Source organism: Tachyglossus aculeatus, chromosome 22 (genome assembly GCF_015852505.1).
Source record: "Tachyglossus aculeatus isolate mTacAcu1 chromosome 22, mTacAcu1.pri, whole genome shotgun sequence".
Taxonomy (NCBI): domain Eukaryota; kingdom Metazoa; phylum Chordata; class Mammalia; order Monotremata; family Tachyglossidae; genus Tachyglossus; species Tachyglossus aculeatus.
In genome coordinates this window covers 48277603-48301327 of record NC_052087.1, presented here as the reverse complement: position 1 = coordinate 48301327, position 23725 = coordinate 48277603, and the positions used below count along the sequence as shown (strand labels likewise).

At 53.2% G+C, this 23725-nt stretch overlaps 1 protein-coding gene across 1 annotated transcript; it reads left to right on the top strand.

Moving 5' to 3' along the window:
- The first annotated feature begins 616 nt into the window (after nt 1-616).
- On the top strand, nt 617-22861 carry PYGM (glycogen phosphorylase, muscle associated). Its single transcript, XM_038764321.1, has 20 exons — nt 617-969; nt 5609-5710; nt 5842-5920; nt 6186-6289; nt 6547-6678; nt 9444-9555; nt 9921-10003; nt 10200-10343; nt 10974-11066; nt 11999-12145; nt 12283-12446; nt 13283-13397; nt 13845-13946; nt 14260-14407; nt 17289-17347; nt 17875-18016; nt 19584-19791; nt 20812-20946; nt 21600-21666; nt 21786-22861. Exons 1-20 carry the CDS (start codon nt 727-729, stop codon nt 21933-21935), a joined length of 2529 nt encoding a protein of 842 aa, XP_038620249.1. The 5' UTR covers nt 617-726; the 3' UTR covers nt 21936-22861.
- The last annotated feature ends 864 nt before the right edge of the window (nt 22862-23725 follow it).

The window sequence follows — 23725 nt, the reverse complement described above, 5'->3', positions numbered from 1 at the left end:
CCATTATTATTATTATTAAGGGGCTCACAGTCTTAATCCCCATTTTACAGATGAGTAACTGCGACCCAGAGCAATTAAGTGACTTGCCCAAGGTCAAAGAGCAGTCAAGTCAAGGAGCTTGTGGCCTGGTGGAATGGGGCCTTCAGGTAGGGGAAGACTAAGGGAAGCAGAGGTCATGGGTTCAAATCCCGGCTCCACCAATTGTCAGCTGTGTGGCTTTGGGCAAGTCACTTCTCCGGGCCTCAGTTCCCTCGTCTGGAAAATGGGGATGAAGACTGAGCCCACCCCGTGGGACAAGCTGATCACCTTGTAACCTCCCCAGTGCTTTGCACGTAGTAAGTGCTTAATAAATGCCATCGTTATTATTATTATCGTTGAAGTGAGCGATTCAGAGATTAGGCCTCTGGGCTCTTGGGGAGGGCGGGTGACCCGATCCAGCGCCGGCCACTCAATCCTCAAAATAACTCCCTCGGCGCAACCCCCAGGACCTACCCTATGCATAGTCATGAGCGGCAGGGCCGGGCCTCATGTATAATGCAGCGAACGAGTTCCTTAACCCTGGACAGAGGAGGGTGGACCCACCACTCGGGACTCAGGGGTTGGAGGCGGCATCCGTGGCATCGGCCGCAGAAGCGCAATAACGTCGACCGGATCCCCCCACCGGTGCCCGCAGACCACCCCGCCTCCCCCAGCTTCCTCGTGCCCGGCGACACCCGCTCCCCCGCCATGTCGCTTCCCCTGTCGGACTACGACAAACGCAAGCAGATCAGCGTGCGGGGCCTGGCCGGGGTGGAGAACGTCTCCGACCTGAAGAAGAACTTCAACCGGCACCTGCATTTCACGCTGGTCAAGGACCGGAATGTGGCCACCCCGCGCGACTACTTCTTCGCCCTGGCACACACCGTGCGGGACCACCTGGTGGGCCGCTGGATTCGCACCCAGCAGCACTACTACGAGAAGGACCCCAAGGTGCCGTGGAGGACGGAGTGGGTGGGGCGAGGGTTGAGTGACGGCGGGCCCCGGGGATGCCGGAGGACACCGAGCTGACCTCCGGGGCTGACTGAGCCACGTTGGAGGCTGCAGCTGCCGTTAACAATCACAATTGTAATAATAACAATGGTATTTTTTAAGCGCTTACTGTGTGCCAGGCACTGTACTAAGCGCTGGGGTGGATACAAGCAGATCGGGTTCATCATCATCATCAATCGTATTTATTGAGCGCTTACTATGTGCAGAGCACTGTACTAAGCGCTTGGGAAGTACAAATTGGCAACATATAGAGACAGTCCCTACCCAACAGTGGGCTCACAGTCTAAAAGGGGGAGACAGAGAACAAAACCAAACATACTAACAAAATAAAATGAATAGAATAGATATGTACAAGTAAAATAAATAAATAAATAAATAGAGCAATAAATATGTACAACCATATATACATATATACAGGTGCTGTGGGGAAGGGAAGGAGGTAAGATGGGGGGGATGGAGAGGGGGACGAGGGGGAGAGGAAGGAATGGGCTCAGTCTGGGAAGGCCTCCTGGAGGAGGTGAGCTCTCAGTAGGGCCTTGAAGGGAGGAAGAGGGCTAGCTTGGCGAATGGGCAGAGGGAGGGCATTCCAGGCCCGGGGGATGACATGGGCCGGGGGTCGATGGTGGGACAGGCGAGAACGAGGTATGGGTTGGACGCAGTCCCTCTCCTATGTGGGGCTCACAGACTCAATCCCCATTTTAAAGATGAGGGAACTGAGGCATGGAGAAGTGAAGGGATTTGCCCTAGGTCCCCCAGCAGACAAGTGTCAGAGACAGGATTAAAACCCATGACCTTCTGACTCTTAGGCTTGTGGTCTATTCTCTACGCCACTCAGTCAGTCATTTGTATTTATTGAGCGCTTACTGTATGCAGAGAACTGTATTAAGCGCTTATTGGGATAACATAATAACTTTGGTATTTGCTAAGCACTTACTAAGTGCTAAGCACTGTTCTAAGCGCTGGGGTAATCAGTTAATCAGGTTGCATACAGGCCCTGTCCCACATGGGGCTCACACTCTTAATCCCCATTTTACAGGAGAAGCAGCGTGGCTCAGTGGAAAGAGCCCGGGCTTTGGAGTCAGAGGTCATGGGTTCAAATCCCAGCTCTGCCAACTTTCAGCTGTGTGACTTTGAGCAAGTCACTTCACTACTCTGGGCCTCAGTTCCCTCATCTGTAAAATGGGGATTAAAACTGTGAGCCCTCCCCATGGGACAACCTGATCACCTTGTAACCTCCCCAGTGCTTAGGACAGTGCTTTGCACATAGTAAGTGCTTAACAAATACTATTATTATTATTACAGCTGAGGGAACTGAGGCCCAGAGAAGTTAAGTGACTTGCCCAAGGTCACGCGACAGACACGTGGCAGAGCCGAGATTAGAACCCAGGTCCTTCTGAGTCCCAGGCCTGTGCTCTATCCACTAAGCCATGCTGCTTCCTTAGGAGAGGACAATATAACACAAAACAGATACATTTCCTGCCCACAACGAGTTTGCAGTCTAGAGGGCCCTGGGGGTTCTTCTCCTCGGTCCTCCTTAATAATAATAATAATAATAATAATGGCATTTATTAAGTGCTTACTATGTGCAAAGCACTATTCTAAGTGCTGGGGAGGTTACAAGGTGATCAGGTCGTCCCACGGGAGGCTCACAGTCTTCATCCCCATTTTACAGATGAGGTAACTGAGGCACAGAGAGGTTAAGTGACGCCCAAAGTCACACAGCTGACAATTGGCAGAGCCTGGATTTGAACCCATGACCTCTGACTCCAAAGCCCGGGCTCTTTTCCACTGAGCCACGCTGCTTCCCCTCCCACCCCCCACCGGCCGGCCCCCCAGGGGATCGGGTGGCAGGGGTCAAGTCAAAATGTCAGGAACTTGATACCCAAGGGGGGAGAGGAGAGCTGGGAATGCCCATCCTGATGGAGTTTAGAGACTCACTGGGCTGGAGGATCTGGGCTACTGCTGCTGGGACAGAGGCCGGGGGTGTCCCTAACCCAGGGTCCGGCCGCTGGCCCTCTCCCCCCTGACCCCACGGATTGACTACCCTCTGGGCAGAGCTCTGAACTGAACAGTGTGGCAGCCACAGAGAGAGGACGAGACACTGCCCCCATCCTCTATTCATTCATTCATTCATTCATTCATTCATTCATTCAATCGTATTTATTGAGCCCTTTCTGTGTGCAGAGCACTGTACTAAGCACTTGGGAAGTACAAGTTGGCAACATATAGAGACGGTCCCTACCCAACAGTGGGCTCACAGTCTAGACACACACAGTCTAGACACAGTCAATCAATCAATCAATCAATCGTATTTATTGAGCGCTTACTGTGTACAGAGCACTGTACTAAGCACCTGGGAAGTACAAGTTGGCAACATATAGAGACATACAGAGTCTAGTCTTTTAGACTGTGAGCCCACTGTTGGGTAGGGACTGCCACTATATGTTGCCAACTTGGACTTCCCAAGCGCTTAGTACAGTGCTCTGCACACAGTAAGCGCTCAATAAATACGATTGATTGATTAGATTAGAAAGTCTCTAGCCTCTAGGGACTCACCGTCCAGCAGGGAGACAGAACAAACAGACCAGCCAGGCCAACTCCAGGAGCGTAAGAGGCCTTGGGAGAAGGACGGACATCCGCCAAGCTCCCTCCGCACATAATAATAATAATAGCATTTATTAAGCGCTTACTATGTGCAAAGCACTGTTTTAAGCGCTGGGGAGGTTACAAGGTCCAAGCTAGCTCTCTTCCTCCCTTCAAAGCCCTACTGAGAGCTCACCTCCTCCAGGAGGCCTTCCCACACTCAGCCCCCTTTTTCCTCTCCTCCTCCCCATCCCCCCACCCTACCTCCTTCCCCTCCCCTCAGCACCTGCATATATATTTATACAGATTTATTACTCCATTTATTTATTTATTTTACTTGTATGTATTTATTCTATTTATTTTATTTAGTTTATATGCTTTGTTTTGTTGTCTGTCTCCCCCTTCTAGACTGTGAGCCTGCTGTTGGATAGGGACCGTCTCTATATGTTGCAAACTTGTACTTCCCAAGCGCTTAGTACAGTGCTCTGCACACAGTAAGCGCTCAATCAATACGACTGAATGAATGAATGAAGAAGCAGCGTGGCTCAATGGAAAGAGCACGGGCTTTGGAGTCAGAGGTCATGGGTTCAAATCCCGGCTCCGCCGCTTGTCAGCTGTGTGACTTTGGGCAAGTCACTTCACTTCTCTGTGCCTCAGTTACCTCATCTGTAAAATGAGGATTTCTGTGAGCCTCACGAGGGGCAACCTGATCACCTTGTAACCTCCCCAGCGCTTAGAACAGTGCTCTGCGCATAGTAAGCGTTTAATAAATGCCATCATCATCATCAGTGAATGAATGAAATCGAAACCCAAGGGCCACCCTGGCGACCATTTTCAAAGACAGATCAGGGAGGGCCAGGGTCTGGGGGAATTGGTCAGGTCACAAGGACATGGGTACGGTAAATCTGGGGGTGGGAGGAATATTTCTTTCCTAGGATAATGAGGAGCCTGCTTAGGGCTACTCCACATTTCCAGCCCTGGCGTTTCTCATTCGCTCAATCGAATTTATTGAACACTGAACTAAGCGTTTGGGAGAGTACAATATACCAATAAAAAGACACATTCCCTGCCCACAACAGGCTTACAGTCTAGAGGGGGAGACAGACATTAATCTAAATGAATAAACCCCACTGCTCACCCACTGGGGACTGAATCAGTCTCGGAGGCATGGGCGGTGGGCCACCTACTAGACACCGGAAATCCAGGGCTCGGACAAACTCCGGCAGACCAGAAGTGTAGACCAAGAGGCCACCCCTGTTCCGGGAGCTGCCCACAGAGGCAGTAGCTGTGTCACTCACGTCCCAGTGCCGGAATAAGATGAGACCCGAGGGTTCCACATATCCATTCATTCATTCATTCAATCGTATTTATTGAGCACTTACTGTGTGCAGAGCACTGTACTAAGCACTCGGGAATTACAATTTGGCAGCGTATAGAGACGGTCCCTACCCAACAACGGGCTCACAGTGTAGAAGGCGGAGACAGACAACAAAACAAAACATGTGGACAGGTGTCAAGTCGTCAGAACTAAAACCCCTTTTAGACTGTGAGCCCACTGTTGGGTAGGGACTGTCTCTATGTGATGCCAATTTGTACTTCCCAAGCGCTTAGTACAGTGCTCCGCACATAGTAAGCGCTCAATAAATACGATTGATTGATTGATTGATTGATTGATATCCAGAATATCCAGCTGGGCCCCAGCAACTGCCTCCAGAGTGGAAAGCAATAGGGCCATGTCAATCCATCATGCCATCAATGGGATTTACTTAGTACCCATTATGTTCAGGACACCATCTTAGGTGGCTATCTATGCACAGGGCACCATCCTAGGAGCTCGGAAGAGTGCAACAGATTCAGAAGACACTGTCCCTGTCCTTGGGGGCTTAGAGTCAGACCACTCAGTCCCAGCCAAGGCCAGGGTCCCTTGGGCCACCTGAAGAGAGGGAAGTCGGGGGGTGGATTGTCGGGGAGGAAACTTACTCCGTCTGCTCTCCAGAGGATCTACTACCTCTCGCTGGAGTTCTACATGGGCCGGACACTGCAGAACACCATGGTGAACTTGGCCCTGGAGAATGCCTGTGATGAGGCCATGTACCAGGTATCTGGAAGCAGGAACCACCGGGAGTCGGGGAGATAGTCCGGGGGTCCCAGAGGGCTCGCTGGGGTCGGTCCTCCCTCGCCCCTGCCTTGATTTATTCCCTGACTGCTTCCCCCACCCTTCCCCCGCAGCTGGGCTTGGATATGGAGGAGCTGGAGGAGATAGAAGAGGATGCCGGGCTTGGGAATGGGGGGCTGGGCCGCCTGGCAGGTGAGTCGAAGGTGTTGTGGAGGACCTCAAGGAGTGGGAGTTGCCTCAAGGAGGCTGGGAAAGAAGGGCTGAAGTCCTCTCCCAGGGAAGCCAGGGAGGACCCATGGAGATCCCACGGGAATGTCAGGAGGGACTACGGGGGCAGGAGTTGCTGGGAGGTGGCGAGGGGTGGGGGTCGTTCCCCGTAGGAACGGCTTCCAGAAGTGGGGCGGGCTCCCGGAGGCCGCGTCCGAGATCCCTTGCGACCTCGCCGTTCTGCCTCCAGCCTGCTTCCTGGACTCCATGGCCACTCTGGGCCTGGCCGCCTACGGCTACGGGATCCGTTACGAGTTTGGGATTTTCAACCAGAAGATCAGTAACGGCTGGCAGGTGAGCATACTCTGCAGCCCTCCCAACTCCTCCTGGGAGCCTCCTTTCGGTTTTGTTCTAGTAGGCTTTGACACTCCAGCCCTGAGCCATCTGCATCTTGGGCCAGGCGGAGATCGTCTCTTTTCCTTCCCGGGGCCTGTCTCCTGTCAGTCACCCGGAAAAACGCGGAAGGGGAGGGAAGAGCCATTCCTTGCCTCCACCTGGAGTCGCTACGGGGAAGGGTCGGGGGGCAGAGCTGACGCCCATCTCCCGGCCAGATGGAGGAGGCTGATGACTGGCTGCGTTACGGGAACCCCTGGGAGAAGGCCCGGCCCGAATTTACCCTGCCCGTCCACTTCTACGGCCGAGTGGAGCATACCGACCAAGGAGCCAAATGGGTGGACACCCAGGTACGTTTCTGGCCCGGGGGGATGGGGATGAGGGTTAGGACCAACAGAGAGAGTCCAGCCAGGACCAGCTGAGGGAGAGAAGTCCAAATTCACCAGGTGAGAGGAAGTGGGGGAATTCCCTCCCAGGCTCAGCCCCAGTTAGGCACCGATGGTATCCATCAACTGCAAACGACCGCTCATTCGGTAACGGTCACTCGGTATTTGCCCTCGGCTTTGTGGGTTATGAAGGGTTGAGCTGTGATTCAGTTGAGTGGATCAGTTATCCGCACCGATGTAGCGCAGAGTCAATAGCTGTTGATCATTCAGGGGTTTTTGATTATCACTAGGTGTGGGAGCTGCCCGTTAGTCGTGGATTTTTTTAATAATTGTATATTTTTCATGGTTTTCGTCAAGCTCTTACTATCTGCTGGACACTCTACTAAGCGCTGAGGTAGATACAAGCTAATTGGGTTGAACACAGTCTATGTCCTTCATGGGGTGTGCAGTCTTCATCCCTATTTTACAGAAGAGGTAACTGAGGCACTGAGAAGTTAAGTGACTTACCCAAGGTCATACGGAAGACAAGTGGCAGAGCTGGGATTAGAACCCAGTCCCTTTTGACCCCCAGGCAGGTGCTCCATCCACTAGGCCAAGCTGCTTATTGACTGGACATTGATAAGTTGGTTTTGAAATGGATTACATATAACCTATTGAGCAATTAATAGTTTCATTCAGCATCAAGGATGGAGGCTGAGTTGTTAATAATTCGGTAATGATTTATTAGTGGCTATTACTCATTGCTGATTACATACACACACACACACAACTGCTGATTAGACATACACACATACCACACCCCCACCATGATCCCACCTTACTGCGCTCTGCTTGTTATAAAAAACGGAGACCAGTTTTGTATCCTCAGAAGCAGCATGGTCCAGTCAGGATTTATTATTTGTTTTCCCTCTCCCTTACACCATGAGCCCCATGTAGGACAGAGACTGGATCCAATCTGAGTATCTTGTATCTACCCCAGCGCCTAGAACAGTGCTCTGCATATAGTAAACACCTAACAAATGCCACAATTATTTATTATTATCCTCACTGAGGATGAATGTTCTTCAAGTCCGGGCAGGGGGCACTGGGCAGCGATCAATTAATTAATCAATAGTGTTTAGTGCATGCTTACTGTGTGAAGAATACTATACTAAATGCTTGGGAAAGTCCAATGCAGTGTAGTTGGTAGACAAAATCCCTGCCCTTAAGAAGCCAAGCCAAGTTCTGCTGCCTGGGCATCTAGAGTTCTAGAGCCATATGATGATAATAATAATAATAATAATGATGATAATAATAATGGTATTTGTTAAGCAATTACTCTGTGCCAAGCACTGTTCTAAGTGCCGGGGTAGATTCAATGTAATCAGGTTGTCCCACGTGGGGCTCAGAGTCTTCATCCCCATGGAGCTTCTAGACTGTGAGCCCACTGTTGGGTAGGGACCGTCTCTATATGTTGCCAACTTGTGCATCCCAAGCGCTTAGTACAGTGCTCCGCACACAGTAAGCGTTCAATAAATATGATTGAATGAATGAATGAATTTTACAGATGAGGTCACTGAGGCCCAGAGAAGTTGAGTGACTTGCCCAAAGTCACACAGCAGACAAGTGGCGGGGCCGGGATTAGAACCCATGACCTCCGACTCCCAAGCCCGGGCTCTTTCCACTGAGCCACGCTGCTTCCCAATGTGATGTCCAATGAAAAACCGTTACCAGGAGTCACAAGGAACGATTACCGACACTGGAGAGCTGGGGGAGACCATCCCAGATGGTCCAGCACCCTGCTAATAACAAGTGATTGATCGCAGCTCCCCCACCTCCCTGCCCCATCATTGGGAGGGAGAGTTCATTGTAATCAATAGCTGGCTAATCACCAACCAAGAATGACTCACGATGGGTGACATTTAATAATCGGCCATCGATCACTTGTACGCTGGACCAACATTGACTCCTGATCTTTAACAGTCGGTGACGATTAATGACCGTTTCATTAATTGTTCATTAATACCGCTACTATGGCTGTTCCCTTGAGCCTAGACAGCTCAGAGACCGACCTTCTCCGGGAGGAAGGGGCTGAGGGTTAGGATGGGGGCTCCCCAGCCACAGGGGCCCACGACGGGCAGCTGCAACCCTGTGGTTGCCGTCTCCTTGTATGACGAGAGGCGATGCTGCTGTCTTGAAGCAGCGTGGCTCAGTGAAAGGAGCCCGGGCTTTGGAGTCAGAGGTCATGGGTTCAAATCCCGGCTCCTCCACTTGTCAGCTGTGGGACTTTGGGCAAGTCACTTTACTTCTCTGGGCCTCAGTTACCTCATCTGTACAATGGGGATTAAGACTGTGAGCCCCGCGTGGGACAAGCTGATCACCTTGTATCCTCCCCAGCACTTAGAACGGTGCTTTGCACGTAGTAAGTGCTTAACAAATGCCATTATTATTATTATTATTATTGTCCTTGCAGGAGGCGGAGCCAGGCAGGGACAGGGATCCTTCCCCTCGCTTTACAGGTGGAACAGAGAGGTTAAGGAACTTACCCCGAGTTGCACAGTGCATCGGTGACAGGGCTGGAGTCACTGTCACCAGTCCTGTCTCCCTTTCTGCCCTGGGTTGGTGGCGACCGAGTGACCCGTTGGCCCTGGTTCAGAGCCGCTGGCCAGCTCCCAGGAAACCAGGGTCCTGAGCCCGCTGTGGTCAGCCTACAACTCCTGGAGGCCTCTGACCGGTCCATATGTCCGTAGGTCGTGCTGGCCATGCCCTATGACACCCCTGTGCCCGGCTATCGCAACAATACTGTCAACACCATGCGGCTGTGGTCTGCCAAGGCCCCCAATGACTTCAATCTCAAGGACTGTGAGTCCCTCCTGTGCCATCTCCCTCGGATCCATCCTCTCCGATCCCCCCCCCGCCGACCCTGGCTGGCACTAAGGGGAAGTGCTGGACTCTTCTCCCCGATCGCCTCCCGGTCCCGGACCATGGAAAGGGTTGGGGGTGGGCCATCAGGACTGCCCACTCCCCCAGTTTGCCTTGTCCATGCTGGAGGGTTGGGCTTTCTCACTGACCCAAAGACTAACAGATGACTGTTCCCCCTGCTCCTCAGCCCAGGCAGTGTTCCCGTTGGCTGGTGTATGGCCATTCCCCCGCAGAGGTAGGCACCGCTCCCAAAGCCAAGGCGGGAGCTTCCATAATTCTTCTTCCTCTCTCTCCACTCCCTCCAGTTAACGTCGGCGGGTACATCCAGGCTGTGCTGGACCGGAATTTGGCCGAGAACATCTCCCGAGTCTTATATCCCAATGACAACGTGGGTAGCAATCCCCTCAGTCGGGATGGCCGGGGGCGGCGAAGGAGCTGGAATGGGTGGAAGGGTGTAGAGTGGAGGGAGACAAGGAGGCCTCGTTGTGTGGGGAGGGTGGCAGGTACCAGGGTGTCAGCTCTCCCACACCCTTGTGGCCTCCGGTCCGTGTTCCCCCCTTTTCTCCCCCCTCCGACCCCCACAGTTCTTCGAGGGGAAGGAGCTGAGGCTGAAGCAGGAATACTTCGTGGTGGCTGCCACCCTCCAGGACATCATCCGCCGCTTCAAGTCCTCCAAATTTGGGTGCCGGGACCCCGTGCGCACCAACTTCGAATACTTTCCGGAGAAGGTACCCACAGGCGGAGGGACCCTGGGGGAGAGGGCGGTGAGAGGCCGGCCCACAGAGGCTTCATCCAGTAAGGGGTGTTGTTGGCGGGGGAAAGTGACTTGTTCCTGTTAGCGGTATTGCTCCACCCGACACCCGCCTTTTGGAGATAAATAATAATAATAATAAAACAATGATGGCGTTTGTTAGGCGCTTACTATGTGCAAAGCACTGTTCTAAGCGCTGGGGAGGTTACAAGGTGATCAGGTTGTCCCACGGGGGGCTCACAGTCTTAATCCCCATTTTACAGATGAGGTCACTGAGGCACAGGGAAGTGACTTGCCCAAGGTCACACAGCTGACAATTGGCAGAGCCGGGATTTGATGAAAGGTGGCTGGAGGGGGAGCAGTGTGGGGCCGTAGGTCTGCCCATCAGGAGTTCCCAGAGAGGCAGGGGTAGGAAAAACTTCCTTTTGGTGGGGATATTGGCCTTTTTCCCCAGAGGAAGCCACACGGGAGCTTGACCGGGAAAACCCCTCCATGGGGAGGGGGAGCCATTCGTCTGGGGTCTTGACACTCCTCTCCAGAGCTCTCGGCCTCTTTGGGGGGCAGGCTGGGTGGGCTCTAAGGCTAAGCCCTTTCCTGCACCTCCTAGGTGGCCATCCAGTTGAACGACACTCACCCGTCGCTGGCTATCCCGGAGCTGATGAGGGTCCTGGTGGATGAGGAGAAGCTCGAATGGGACAAGGTGACTGCAAGGGACGGCTGCTACATCCCCCCCACACTCAGTGCCCACCGGGGGCCAAATGGGCCCTTCCCACCCGCTCCGTCCCCTGATCCGGGCTGACATGGGTCAAACCCGCTTCCCAGGAGGGTGAGCTTGGCTGACTCAGGTGGCAGCTACCTCGGCTCGTCCTGCCCGCACCGTAGCACCAGGAGAGGGGACAGGTCTGGAAAGGCAGCAGTGAACCCGGACCCGCCCTCTACGCCGAGCAGGGCCCTGTCACCCAGACCTCCTGACCACTGTGCCTTTCTTAAAGCCTATGACGCCCACTGGCCCTTGGCCCGAATCCAGGCCGGGAATCCAGCCCTGTCTACGTGTTTTGTTTTGTTGTCTGTCTCCCCCTTCTAGACTGTGAGCCCGTTGTTGGGTAGGGACCATCTCTAAATGTTGCCAAGTCCTTAGTACAGTGCTCTGCACACAGTAAGCGCTCAATAAATACGATTGAATGGTCCGGGGAGGTTGGGCGTTGTCAACTTGTACTTTCCAAGCGCTTAGTCCAGTGCTCTGCACACAGTAAGCGCTCAGTAAATACGATTGAATGAATGAACGAATGAATCATCATCATCATCATCATCAGTCGTATTTATTGAGCGCTTACTATGTGCAGAGCACTGTACTAAGCGCTTGGGAAGTACAAATTGGCAACATATAGAGACAGTCCCTACCCAACAGTGGGCTCACAGTCTAAAATGAATGGCCCACAGAGGTCGGGCGTTGTGTTAAGGAGAGGCAGAGGGGGCTCTGGGCTCCTTTCCCAGGGGCCGGACACATTACTGTGGTTGAGGACGGTGGGGGTGGCAGTCCAGGGCTGGGCCTTGGATCGGGAGCGGGTGAGGCCGGAGCGGGGCCGGGTTTTGAAGATGACTTCCTCCCACTCCTGTCTGCCCCTGCTGCAGGCGTGGGATGTGACGGTGAAAACCTGTGCTTACACCAACCACACGGTGCTGCCCGAAGCCCTGGAGCGCTGGCCCGTCCAGCTGCTGGAGACCCTCCTGCCCCGTCACCTGCAGATCATCTACGAGATCAACCAGCGGTTCCTCAACGTGAGGCGGGAGGAAGCGCGGGGAGGCTGGGGGCTGGGAGATGGGCGGCGGTGGGCCTGAGCGGTTGGGTCCCAGCCGGGGTGCCCGAGTGTGTAGATCTGAGCGTGTGTGTCTGCACACGCGTGTGCCCCGTTCAGAGGGTGGCGCAGGCGTTTCCCGGAGACATGGACCGACTGCGGCGCATGTCCTTGGTGGAGGAGGGAGGAGTGAAGCGCATCAATATGGCACACCTGTGCATCGCCGGGTCCCACGCCGTCAATGGCGTCGCCCGCATCCACTCCGAAATCCTCAAGAAGACCATGTGAGGCGCCCCCTGCCCCCCAACTCTCCATCTCACCCATCCCCCCATCTTCCCTGTCCTTCCCATCCTCCCCTACTTTTTTTTAATGGTATTTATTAAGCATTTACTATGTGCCTGGCACTGTACTAAGTGCTGGGGTAGATAGTGCTGGGGTAGACGGAGAAGCAGCATGGCTCAGTGGAAAGAGCCCGGGCTTTGGAGTCAGAGGTCGTGGGTTCAAATCCCGGCTCTGCCGCTTCTCAGCTGTGTGACAACTTCTCTGGGCCTCAGTTACCTCGTCTGTAAAATGGGGATTAAGACTGTGAGCCTCAGTTACCTCGTCTGTAAAATGGGGATTAAGACTGTGAGCCTCAGTTACCTCATCTGTAAAATGGGGATTAAGACTGTGAGCCCCCCGTGGGACAACCTGATCACCTTGTAACCTCCCCAGCGCTTAGAACAGTGCTTTGCATATAGTAAGCACTTAATAAATGCCATTCTGATTATACCAGCTAATGAAATTGGACACAGTCCATGTCCCACACGGGGCTCAGTCTTACTCCCACTTTACAGATGAGGTAACTGTGGCCCAGAGAAGTGAAGTGACTTGCTCAAGGTCACACAGCAGACATGTGACATGTGGCAGAGCAGGGGCTAGATCCCAGATCCCTCTGACTCTCAGGCCTGTGCTCTAGCCATCCCCCATCCGTAAGACCCTCTGGCCCCCAGAACTCTCCCCTGTGGGTGGTCTCCTCAGCCATTCGGATCCTGGGCTGCCCCCAGGGAAGGTCGACAGTGACCTCGTGCGCTCTCCCTCCTAAACCCCTCCACCCTGGGCCTCCCCTATGGCTCCACAGCTTCAAGGACTTCTACGAGCTGGAGCCACACAAGTTCCAGAACAAGACCAACGGGATCACGCCCCGGCGCTGGCTTGTACTGTGCAATCCGGGCCTGGCCGAGGTCATTGCTGAGGTAGGCGAGGGTCACTGCGCGCTCCCGCGGGGGTCACCGAGGGCCGGCAGCCGAGCCGAGCCCCCGATCCGGCCGCCTGCTTTGGCTTAACTCCCATCCGGGCCTAGCTCAGACCCTCCGGACCCCCACTTCTGACCCTGACTACCGGCTGGCTTGGAGTCCGTGGGCTGACCCTCACCCCAGCAGGCCTCGAAGGGGCAGCCCAGAGAGGAAAATGCAATGGTCATTGCTGAAGAGAGGGTCAAGATTGGTCCCTAAGGGGTCCGATGTCACCTCCAGGATCCAACAACCTCCTGAAGAGCTGGGTGGGCGCTTGGATGGGGGTAGCTTGGCAAGGACTGGAGGGGCCTCAAGGGCTGGGGGACAAGGTGCAGGTATGGTCTCGCCGGACAAGGGGGTCCTGGGGGCATCTTGGGGTAACGCCTCCGCCTCCCCCAACCCCGGCAGAGAATCGGTGAGGAGTACATCTCAGATCTGGACCAGCTGCGCAAACTGCTGGGCTACGTGGACGATGAGAGCTTCATCCGAGATGTGGCTAAAATCAAACAGGTAAGAGGGGATCGGGGAGGGGGCTGGGAGCACCTAGAGAAGACTTGGGGCATTCCTGAGGGGGAGCCGGGGATACCCCAGGATTGGGGTGCTGGGGGGGTGGGGGGATCGGGGCCTGGGGCACAGGGGCTGAGGACAATGGGAGCTTCCAAATCTCATCCCTGGAAATGCAGGGAGCAGCGGAGGCTATTTAGGGTTATGGTTCAGGGACATCAAAGACTCTTGGTTTGCTCTGGGATGGGGGGATGGGGTTTGCTCTGGGCTCCAACCTTCTGGAGTCGGGCCAGTGACGGCCCTGCCCCACCGCCCTCAGGAGAACAAGCTGAAGTTTGCGGCCTACCTGGAGAAGGAGTACAACGTTCACATCAATCCCAACTCACTCTTCGACGTCCAGGTGAAGAGGATCCACGAATACAAGCGTCAGCTCCTCAACTGCCTCCACGTCATCACCCTGTACAACCGTGAGCAGCAGGGGCTTCCTCTTCCCCTCATCCTCCACCTGCCTTCTCCCCTCCTCTTCCCCTTCCCTCCTTCCATCTCTGCCCTCCTTCAGCCAGGACGATGGCAGAGACCACAATTCCCATCAGATTCTGGGGCAACCCTTTTCTTGACTGTTAGGAGGTCATTACCACCACCATCATCATCATCATCAATCGTATTTATTGAGCGCTTACTATGTGCAGAGCACTGGACTAAGCACTTGGGAAGTACAAATTACCTCATAGAGACAGTCCCTACCCAACAGTGGGCTCACAGTCTAAAAGGGGGAGACAGAGAACAAAACCAAACATACTAACAAAATAAAATAAATAGAATAGCTATGCACCAGGTGCAGATGGGAATTGTAGTCTACTTGTGGATCAGCAGGGTGAGTGGCGATCAATCAATCAATCAATCAGTCAATCAATCAATCGTATTTATTGAGCACTTACTGTGTGCAGAGCACTGTACTAAGCGCTTGGGAAGTACAAGTTGGCAACATATAGAGACAGTCCCTACCCAACAGTGGGCTCACAGTCTAAAAGATAAATCAATGGCATTTATTGAGTGTTTACTATGTGCAGAGCACTGTAATAAGCACTTGGGACATGCAATATAACAGAACCAGCAGGCACGTTCCCGGCTCATAACGAAATTAGGCTCTTAAAGCAGCGTGGCTCAGCGGCAAGAGCACGGACTTGGGAGTTAGAGGTCGTGGGTTCTAATCCCGGCTCCCCCACATGTCTGCTGTGTGACCTTGGGCAAGTCACTTAACATCTCTGAGCCTCAGTTACCTCATCTGTAAAGCGGGGATGAAGACTGTGAGCCCCACGTGGGACAACCTGATCACCTCGTATTCCCCCCAGCGCTTAGAACAGTGCTTCACACATAGTAAGCGCTTAAGAAATGCCATTATTATTATGATGTCTGCTGTGTGACCTTGGGCAAGTCACTTAACTTCTCTGAGCCTCAGTTACCTCATCTGTAAAGTGGGGATGAAGACTGTGAGCCCCCCGTGGGACAACCTGATCACCCTGTTACCTCCCCAGCACTTAGAACAGTGCTTTGCACATAGTAAGCACTTAACAAATGCCATTATTATTATTATTATTATTATTATCTTCATGCACTTTCACTTCCTTCCTTCTAATTTATTTTAGTGTCCATCTACCCTATTAAATGGTAAGCTCCTTGAGGGCAGGAGTCAAGTCTACTAATTCTCTACTACTTCTCTACTACTGAGAAGCAACGTGGCTCGGTGGAAAGAGCCCGGGCTTTGGAGTCAAAGGACATGGGTTCAAATCCCAGCTCTGCCACTTGTCAGCTGTGTGACTTTGGGCAAGTCACTTCACATCTCTGGGCCTCAGTGACCTCATCTTTAAAATGGGGATTAAAACTGCGCGCCCCCCGTGGGGCAACTCGATCACCTTGTAACCTCCCCAGCGCTTAGAACAGTGTTTTGCACATAGTAAGTGCTTAAAAAATACCATCATTATTATTATTATTACTAATAATAATCACAGTCTTTTAGACTGTGAGCCCACTATTGGGTAGGGACTGCCTCTATATGTTGCCAAATTGTACTTCCCAAGCGCTTAGTACAGTGCTCTGCACACAGTAAGTGCTCAATAAATACGATTGATAATGATGATGACTAATTCTATTATATTCTCCCAAGTGCCAATAAGAAGATTAGAATTTAGAAGACTTTGGCAGGTGGCAGAGAGTACCCATTGGCTTTAAGGAACTCAATCATATCTCTCCCTCATACTCTCTTCTGCACAACATCCCAGCTCTCAGCCTTTATTCGTTCATTCATTCAATCGTATTTACTGAGCGCTCACCGTGTGCACGGCACTGTACTGAGTGCTTGGGAGAGTACAACACAACAACAGACACATTCCCTGCCCACCACGAGCTAACCTCCAAACCCGGGCATTGGAGTCAGAGGTCATGGGTTCAAATTTCAGCTCTGCCACTTGTCAGCTGTGTGACTTTGGGCAAGTCACTTCACTTCTCTGGGCCTCAGTTCCCTCGTCTGTAAAATGGGGATGAAGACTGTGAGCCACCCGTGAGATAACCTGATCACCTTGTAACCTCCCCAGCGCTTAGAACAGTGCTTTGCACATAGTAAGCGCTTCATCTCTCCCTGCTGCTGGCCTCTTGCCTCACAGCCTCCCTCCTCCCTGGCACACCCTCCACTTCTCTGCTCTCCTCTTCTTCAGAGCCCTCTTCCTCACATCTTTTCCAGGAGGTTTTTCCCCAAATGAGTTCGAACCTTCTCACTTTGTATCCCTGCTACTGCCGCTTCAGCTACTTCACCTAGGGAGTAGGTTTTTCACCCCCTCCCCAAAACCCATAACACTTATCAATCAATCAGTCATATTTATTGAGCACTTACTAGAAGCAGAGCACTGTACTAAGCACTTGGGTGCATACGATACGACAGATTGAGCGGAGATGTTCCCCACTCATAACGAGCTTACACTTTTATTCATATCTTCATACTCTTTTACTTCTTCCTAATTTATTTTAGTGTCCATCTCCCCTACTAAATTGTAAGCTCCGTGAAGGCGGGAGTCATATGTACTAATTTTATTGTACTCTCCCAAGTGCTCAGCACAATGCTCTCAACACAGTAGGTGCTCAATAAATACTACTGATTCAAGAGCTTAGTACAGTGTTCCACACCCAATAAGTGCTCAGTAAATACCATTGATAATTTAGGGTTTTTTTCCCCCTAGATTGATCCAGGTGTTTCTGTGGGCTGATTCCTGGCTGTTCTTCCCTAGGGTCAGCAGGTACAAATAGCTGGGAGTTCCTTGCCTTGACACCATGGCTCTCCCTTCCTTGCCCCCACAGGCATCAAGAAGGATCCCAACAAGTTTTTTGTCCCGCGGACAGTGATGATCGGAGGGAAGGTGAGAGACTGAATCTGGGAGAGCTGGCAGTGGGGGGGCTTTCCCTCCCTTCCCTCAAGTGCCCTGAACGTGGGTGGGGGGGATTATAACTTTGGTTAACACGAGGAAGGCCGTTTCTGCCAGGTCTGATGGGAGTTGAAGTTTAGGTTGCAGTTTCTAGACCGTGAGCCTAGAACGTTGCCAACTTGTACTTCCCAAGCGCTTAGTACAGTGCTCTGTACACAGTAAGTGCTCAATAAATACGATTGAATGAGTGAATGAATGAATGAGCCCGTTGTTGGGAAGGGACCGTCTCTATATGTTGCTGATTTGTACTTCCCAAGTGCTTAGTGCTCTGCACACAGTAAGTGCTCGATAAATACGATTGAATGAATGTACAGATGAGGGAGGTCGTACCTGAAAGGGCTGAGGGGCGTGTTGTAGTTCAGGGGGCACGGGTTCCCCCACCTGCTCCCCAATACCCGTGGGGAGTACAGTGAATCAGGGGGGCTGAGGTGGAGCTGACTCCATTTGGTGGCCCTTCCTAGGCAGCCCCTGGATACCACATGGCCAAGATGATCATCAAACTCATCACCTCCATCGGGGACGTGGTCAATAATGACCCAGTTGTGGGGGATCGCCTCAAAATGATCTTCCTGGAGAACTACCGGGTGTCTCTGGCTGAGAAAGGTGGGCAGTGGGGGGGTACCCCAACTTCCTCCTCTTATCCTTGGGCCCCCTCCCACCCCGGGGCTGCACTCTGATTCTAATTTTGCCTTCTCCATATATAACCCTTTCCTCAACCTCTGACTCCCCTTGACCTCTCATCACTTTTGACTCAATTGCTCGATACACTTGGGTATGTGTTGTTCACAGTATACTGTTCTAACCTTTCTTTCTAGAGAAGCAGAACAGTATAGTGGATAGAACACAGGCCTGGAAGTCAGCAGGTCGTGGGTTCTAATCCTGGCTCTGCCACTTGGCTGCTGTGTGGCCTTGGGCAAGTCATTTTACATCTCTGTGCCTCAGTTCCCTCATGTCTAAAATGGGGATTAAGACTGTGAGCCCCATGTGGGACAGGGACTGTGTCCAACCCGATTTGCCTGTAATAATAATAGTAATAATAATAATAATAATAATAATGGCATTTATTAAGCACTTACTATGTACAAAGCACTGTTCTAAAGGCTGGGGAGGTTACAAAGTGATCAGGTTGTCCCACAGAAGGCTCACAATCTTAATCCCCATTTTCCAGATGAGGTAACTGAGGCCCGGAGAAGTGAAGTGACTTGCCCAAAGTCACCCAGCTGACAATTGGCAGAGCCGGGATTTGAACCCATGACCTCTGACTCCAAAGCCCAGGCTCTTTCCACGCTGCTTCTCCTGTATCCACCCCAGTGCTTAGTACAGTGCCTGGCACACAGTAAGCGCTTAACAAATGTCACAGTTATTATTATTATTATTAGTAGTAGTACTTTTCCCTTCTACTTGTAGATAATAATAATGTTGATATTTGTTATGCGCTTACTATGTGCCAAGCCCTGTTCTAAGTGCTGGGGTAGATACAAGGTCATCAGGTGGGGCTCACAGCCTTCATCCCCATTTTACAGATGAGGTAACTGAGGCACCGAGAAGTTAAGTGACTTGCCCAACGTCACACAGCTGACAAACGGGGGAGTTGGGATTAGAACCCATGACCTCTGACTCCCAAGCCCGTGCTTTTTCCACTAAGCCAAGCTGCTTCCCAAGATGATTTCATCCTCTCTCCCTGGATAGATTGTAAGCTCCTAGTGGGCAGGGATTGTGTCTCTTACATGCTCTCTCAAGTGCTTAGAGCAATGCTTTCGCAGTAGGCACTCAAAATAATTGTTGAGTGGCCCCATAACCCTTTTGCAACCCCTGACTCCTGTACCTTGAGGAGGACCATGTGACTTAATAATAATAATAATAATAATGATGGCATTTGTTAAGTGCTTACTATGTGCAAAGCACTGTTCTAAGCGCTGGGGAGGTTACAAGGTGATCAGGTTGTCCCGGGGGGGCTCACAGTCTTAATCCCCATTTTACAGATGAGGTAACTGAGGCACAGAGAAGTTAAGTGACTTGCCCAAAGTCACACAGCTGACAATTGGTGGAGCCGGGATTTGAACCCAAAGCCCGGGCTCTTTCCACTGAGCCACGCTGCTTCCGTGACCTCTGACCCTTCTGGGGCCCCCTTCCCCTCCACGCCCTCCGCCTCCCTCCCCCATCTCTGCAGTGATCCCAGCCTCAGACCTGTCGGAGCAGATCTCCACCGCTGGCACCGAGGCCTCGGGCACCGGGAACATGAAGTTTATGCTGAACGGAGCCCTGACCATCGGCACCATGGACGGTGCCAACGTGGAGATGGCCGAAGAGGCGGGCGAGGAGAACTTCTTTATCTTCGGCATGAGGGTCGAGGACGTAGACCGGCTGGACAAGAAGGGGTGCGGGAGCCGGGGCCGAGGGGCTGCCCGGGGGGGGACGCGGCTGAGTGGCGAGCTCAGCTTGGATCCCTGCGGGGCGAGCCCTGCAGAGGTGGTTGTTTCTGCCCTCGCTGGGGTGGCACCCAGGAATCCAGTGCCCGTGCTACTTGGGACCCCTGAGGGAAGGTGCCTACCCCCTTGGGGCTGGAAGTTAGTGACAGCAGTGGGAACCTGTGACCCCCCTTAGACCACCTAGGGGACAGGCCCAAGTCCATAAAGACTCCAGGGGCTGATACGCTCTGAGGGGCTCACGTGGCAGGGAGAGTTGAGGTTGGGGAAAGGAGGAAGGTCTCCCCTGTTGCCCCCCATCCTGCAATGAGAACTCTGGGCTGGGTGTTCCCACCTGGGAATGTGTGAGAAAGACTGTCCCCTCCATTCACACTCCGCCACCACCCTGGGCCTGTGTCTGGGCTGGGTGTTCCCACCTGGGACTGTGTGAGAAAGACTGTCCCCTCCATTCACACTCCGCCACCACCCTGGGCCTGTGCCGGGAGCCCTGAGGCTGGTGTCCCCCAAGGGTCTGTAGGAGAGGGGCTGGTCCCTCTGTCCTCTCCATCCACCCCCTGCTATCCCAAGCCTGCCTTGAGAGCACTGGGGCCAGTGTCCCCCTCTGTCTATGGGTGAGGGGCTTGTCTCTCCATCCTCCACGTCCACACTGTTACCCCGGGGCCTGTACAGGGACCACTGGAGCCAGGGAATACAAGGATGGGTCGTGAGGCGATGGCTGCAGGGAGATGGACCCTCTCAGGGGACTAGGCGGGGGAGGAGGATGCTGAGTGATGGGGATGAAGGGCAGCTTGGGTCCCCCAGTCCCTCCAACCTCTGATCATCATCATCATCATCATCATCAATCGTATTTATTGAGCGCTTACTGTGTGCAGAGCACTGTACTAAGCGCTTTGGAAGTACAAGTTGACAACAAATAGAGACAGTCCCTACCCAACAGTGGGCTCACAGTCTGATCTGCCTCTCCCCACCCAGGTACAACGCTCAGGAATTCTACGACAGCCTCCCTGAGCTCAAACAGGTCATAGAGCAGCTGAGGAGTGGCTTCTTCTCCCCGAAGCAGCCGGATCTGTTCAAGGACATCGTCAATATGCTCATGCACCACGACCGGTCAGCACAGGGCCGGATGCTGGGCCAGACCTGGGGCCTGGGCGCCTGGGTCCCGAGAGGGTGGGGAGAGGGGCCGAACTTGGTCACTATCATTATTATTATTAAGAGAAGCAGCATGGCGTAGTGGAAGGAGCCCGGGCTTTGGAGTCGGAGGTCATGGGTTTGAATTCTGGCTCTGTCACTTGTCAGCTGGGTGACTTTGGGCAAGTCACTTCACTTCTCTGTGCCTCAGTTTCCTCAGCTGTAAAATGGGGATTAAGACTGTGAGCCCCATGTGGGACAACCTGATTTCCTTGTATCCCCGCAGTGCTTAGAACAGTGCTTGGCACATAGTAAGCACTTAAAAAATACCACAATTATTATTATTATTATTACCCCAGCGCTTAGAACCAGGTGCTTTGCACCTAGTAAGTGCTTCACAAACACCATCATTATTGTTATTATTATTGATGCCTGGTTCCACCACTGATTCACCATCTCCCCCCACCCCCACTTTCTCCCCACCCCGAGGACCTCAGTTTCCCCAACTGCCCTTGTCAAGGGACAGTCATTGTCGGTCCGTGTCCATCACAGCTGAACCAGGGGACCCCCCCCCCCCCCCCGCAAAACTCCCCACCTTAATCTCCGGCTCTGGATCTCTCTCCCTGCCCCAGGTTTAAGGTGTTTGCTGACTTTGAAGACTACGTCCACTGCCAAGAGAGAGTGAGCGCCTTGTACAAGGTGAGAAAAAAGCCCAGGCCCTGGGAGTTCGGGGCCGGGGGGTGTTAGGGGTGCCTGTGTGGGGTCAGGGATTGGGTGGGCTGCCTGCCGGGATGTGTGACTGACCCTCCGGCCCCCAGAACCCACGGGAGTGGACGCGGATGGTGATCAGGAACATCGCCACTTCGGGCAAGTTCTCCAGCGACCGCACCATCGCTCAGTATGCCAGGGAGATCTGGGGCGTGGAGCCCTCCTACCAGCGCCTGGCGGCCCCTGATGAGCACCTCTGAGCTCTCGGGACCCCTGGGCTCAGCCCCAGATCTGCTCCCCCCCACCCCACCGCTGGCTCAGCCCTTCTCATTGCATCTGTGTCCCGCCCTGCCCCCGGCCCCGGGGGACCATCTGACGTCTCCCTGTGCCCTCACGCCACCCCTGAGACCCAATTCCATGTCAAGTGTGCTATTTGTGAAGCGCTCATCACGGCCCAAGCACTGTGCTAACCGCTAGGGTGGATACAAAGATAATCAGGTGGGACCCCGTTCCGGTCCCACAGGGGACTCACAATCTAAGCCCCACCGCAGCCCCCCGCCGGGGTCTGAGGCCCTGCTTCCTCCAGCCTTCCTCCTCCATTCCCTTTATTTATGGGGCAGGGGGGTTCCCCCATCCCAGCGTCTGGCACTCTGAGGGCCTAGTGACGGGTCTGGGGTCTGCCTCTAATAAACCAGCCCGGGGACAATTCTGCGTGGGCTCATGTGTGGTGGTTCGGAGAGGGGAAGAGATTCATTTTCACCCCAACCTGGATAGAGCTCAGCAGCTATGGCCCTCGGCCAGTCCCCCCCTCCACCCCTGGCCAGCCCTGATCTGGGCGAGCAGGTGCTGCCCTGGGCTGGGGGCTGGGGCTGCCCTCTGGACGCCCCCTCCCTCAGCCCGTGACCGTTCTCTGGCGAGGTCCTCTGTCTCTGCGTTCCTCTCTCTCCCTGGAGGCTTTGGGGCTGGCGGCAGCGCTGTGCCCATACTAGGCTCTTTCTGGCCTGCAAGGGAGGGGAGGGGAGAAAAGAGGCGGGTCATTGGCGCCTAGTGGAAGGGTCAGGACTGGCTCCGCTTCCTCTCACGGCATCTTCTCCCGCCCTACCCACACCCCTCGCTCTGGACTTCATTCAGTCATATTTATTGAGCGCTTACTGTGTGCAGAGCACTGTACTAAGTGCTTGCACTGTACTGGCTGTCCATCCCGGGGGGAGGGGTCTCTCTTGAACTGGGGGACAGTAGTGGCCAGGGGTTAGGGTGGCGGAGGGCATGGTGTGGCCTTCAGGGAAGATGAAGCCCTCACTCACAATCCTCATCCCCACGAAGCCCTTTTAATCTCCTCTCAAGCCCCATTCTCTCCCTGGGTGTGAGGAGAGGATGGGGCCTTCCCCCAGCCTGCTGGGGTAATACTACTACTACTACTACTACTACTACTACTACTACTACTACTACTACTACTACTACTACTACTACTACTATTACTACTACTAATAATGGTATTTATTAAGCACTTACTATGTGCTAGAAGCAGCGTGGCTCAGTGGAAGGAGCACGGGCTTTGGAGTCAGTGGTCATGGGTTCAAATTCCAGCTCTGTCAGCTGTGTGACTTTGGGCAAGTCACTCAACTTCTCTGTGCCTCAGTTACCTCATCTGTAAAATGGGGATTAATGCTGTGAGCCCCCCATGGGACAACCTGATAATAATAATAATGATGGTATTTGTTAAGCGCTTACTATGTGCAAAGCACTGCTCTAAGCGTTGGGGAGGTTACAAGGTGATCAGGTTGTCCCACGGGGGGCTCAGAGTTTTAATCCCCATTTTACAGATGAGGGAACTGAGGCACAGAGAAGTGAAGTGGCTTGCCCAAAGTCACACAGCTGACAGTTGAGAGAGCCGGGATTTGAACCCATGACCTCTGACTCCAAAGCCCGGGCTCTTTCCACTGAGCCACACTGCTTCTCCAGCACTTAGAACAGTGCTTTGCACATAGTAAGTGCTTAATAAATGCCATTATTATTATTATTAAGTGCAGAGGTGGATACAAGCAAATGG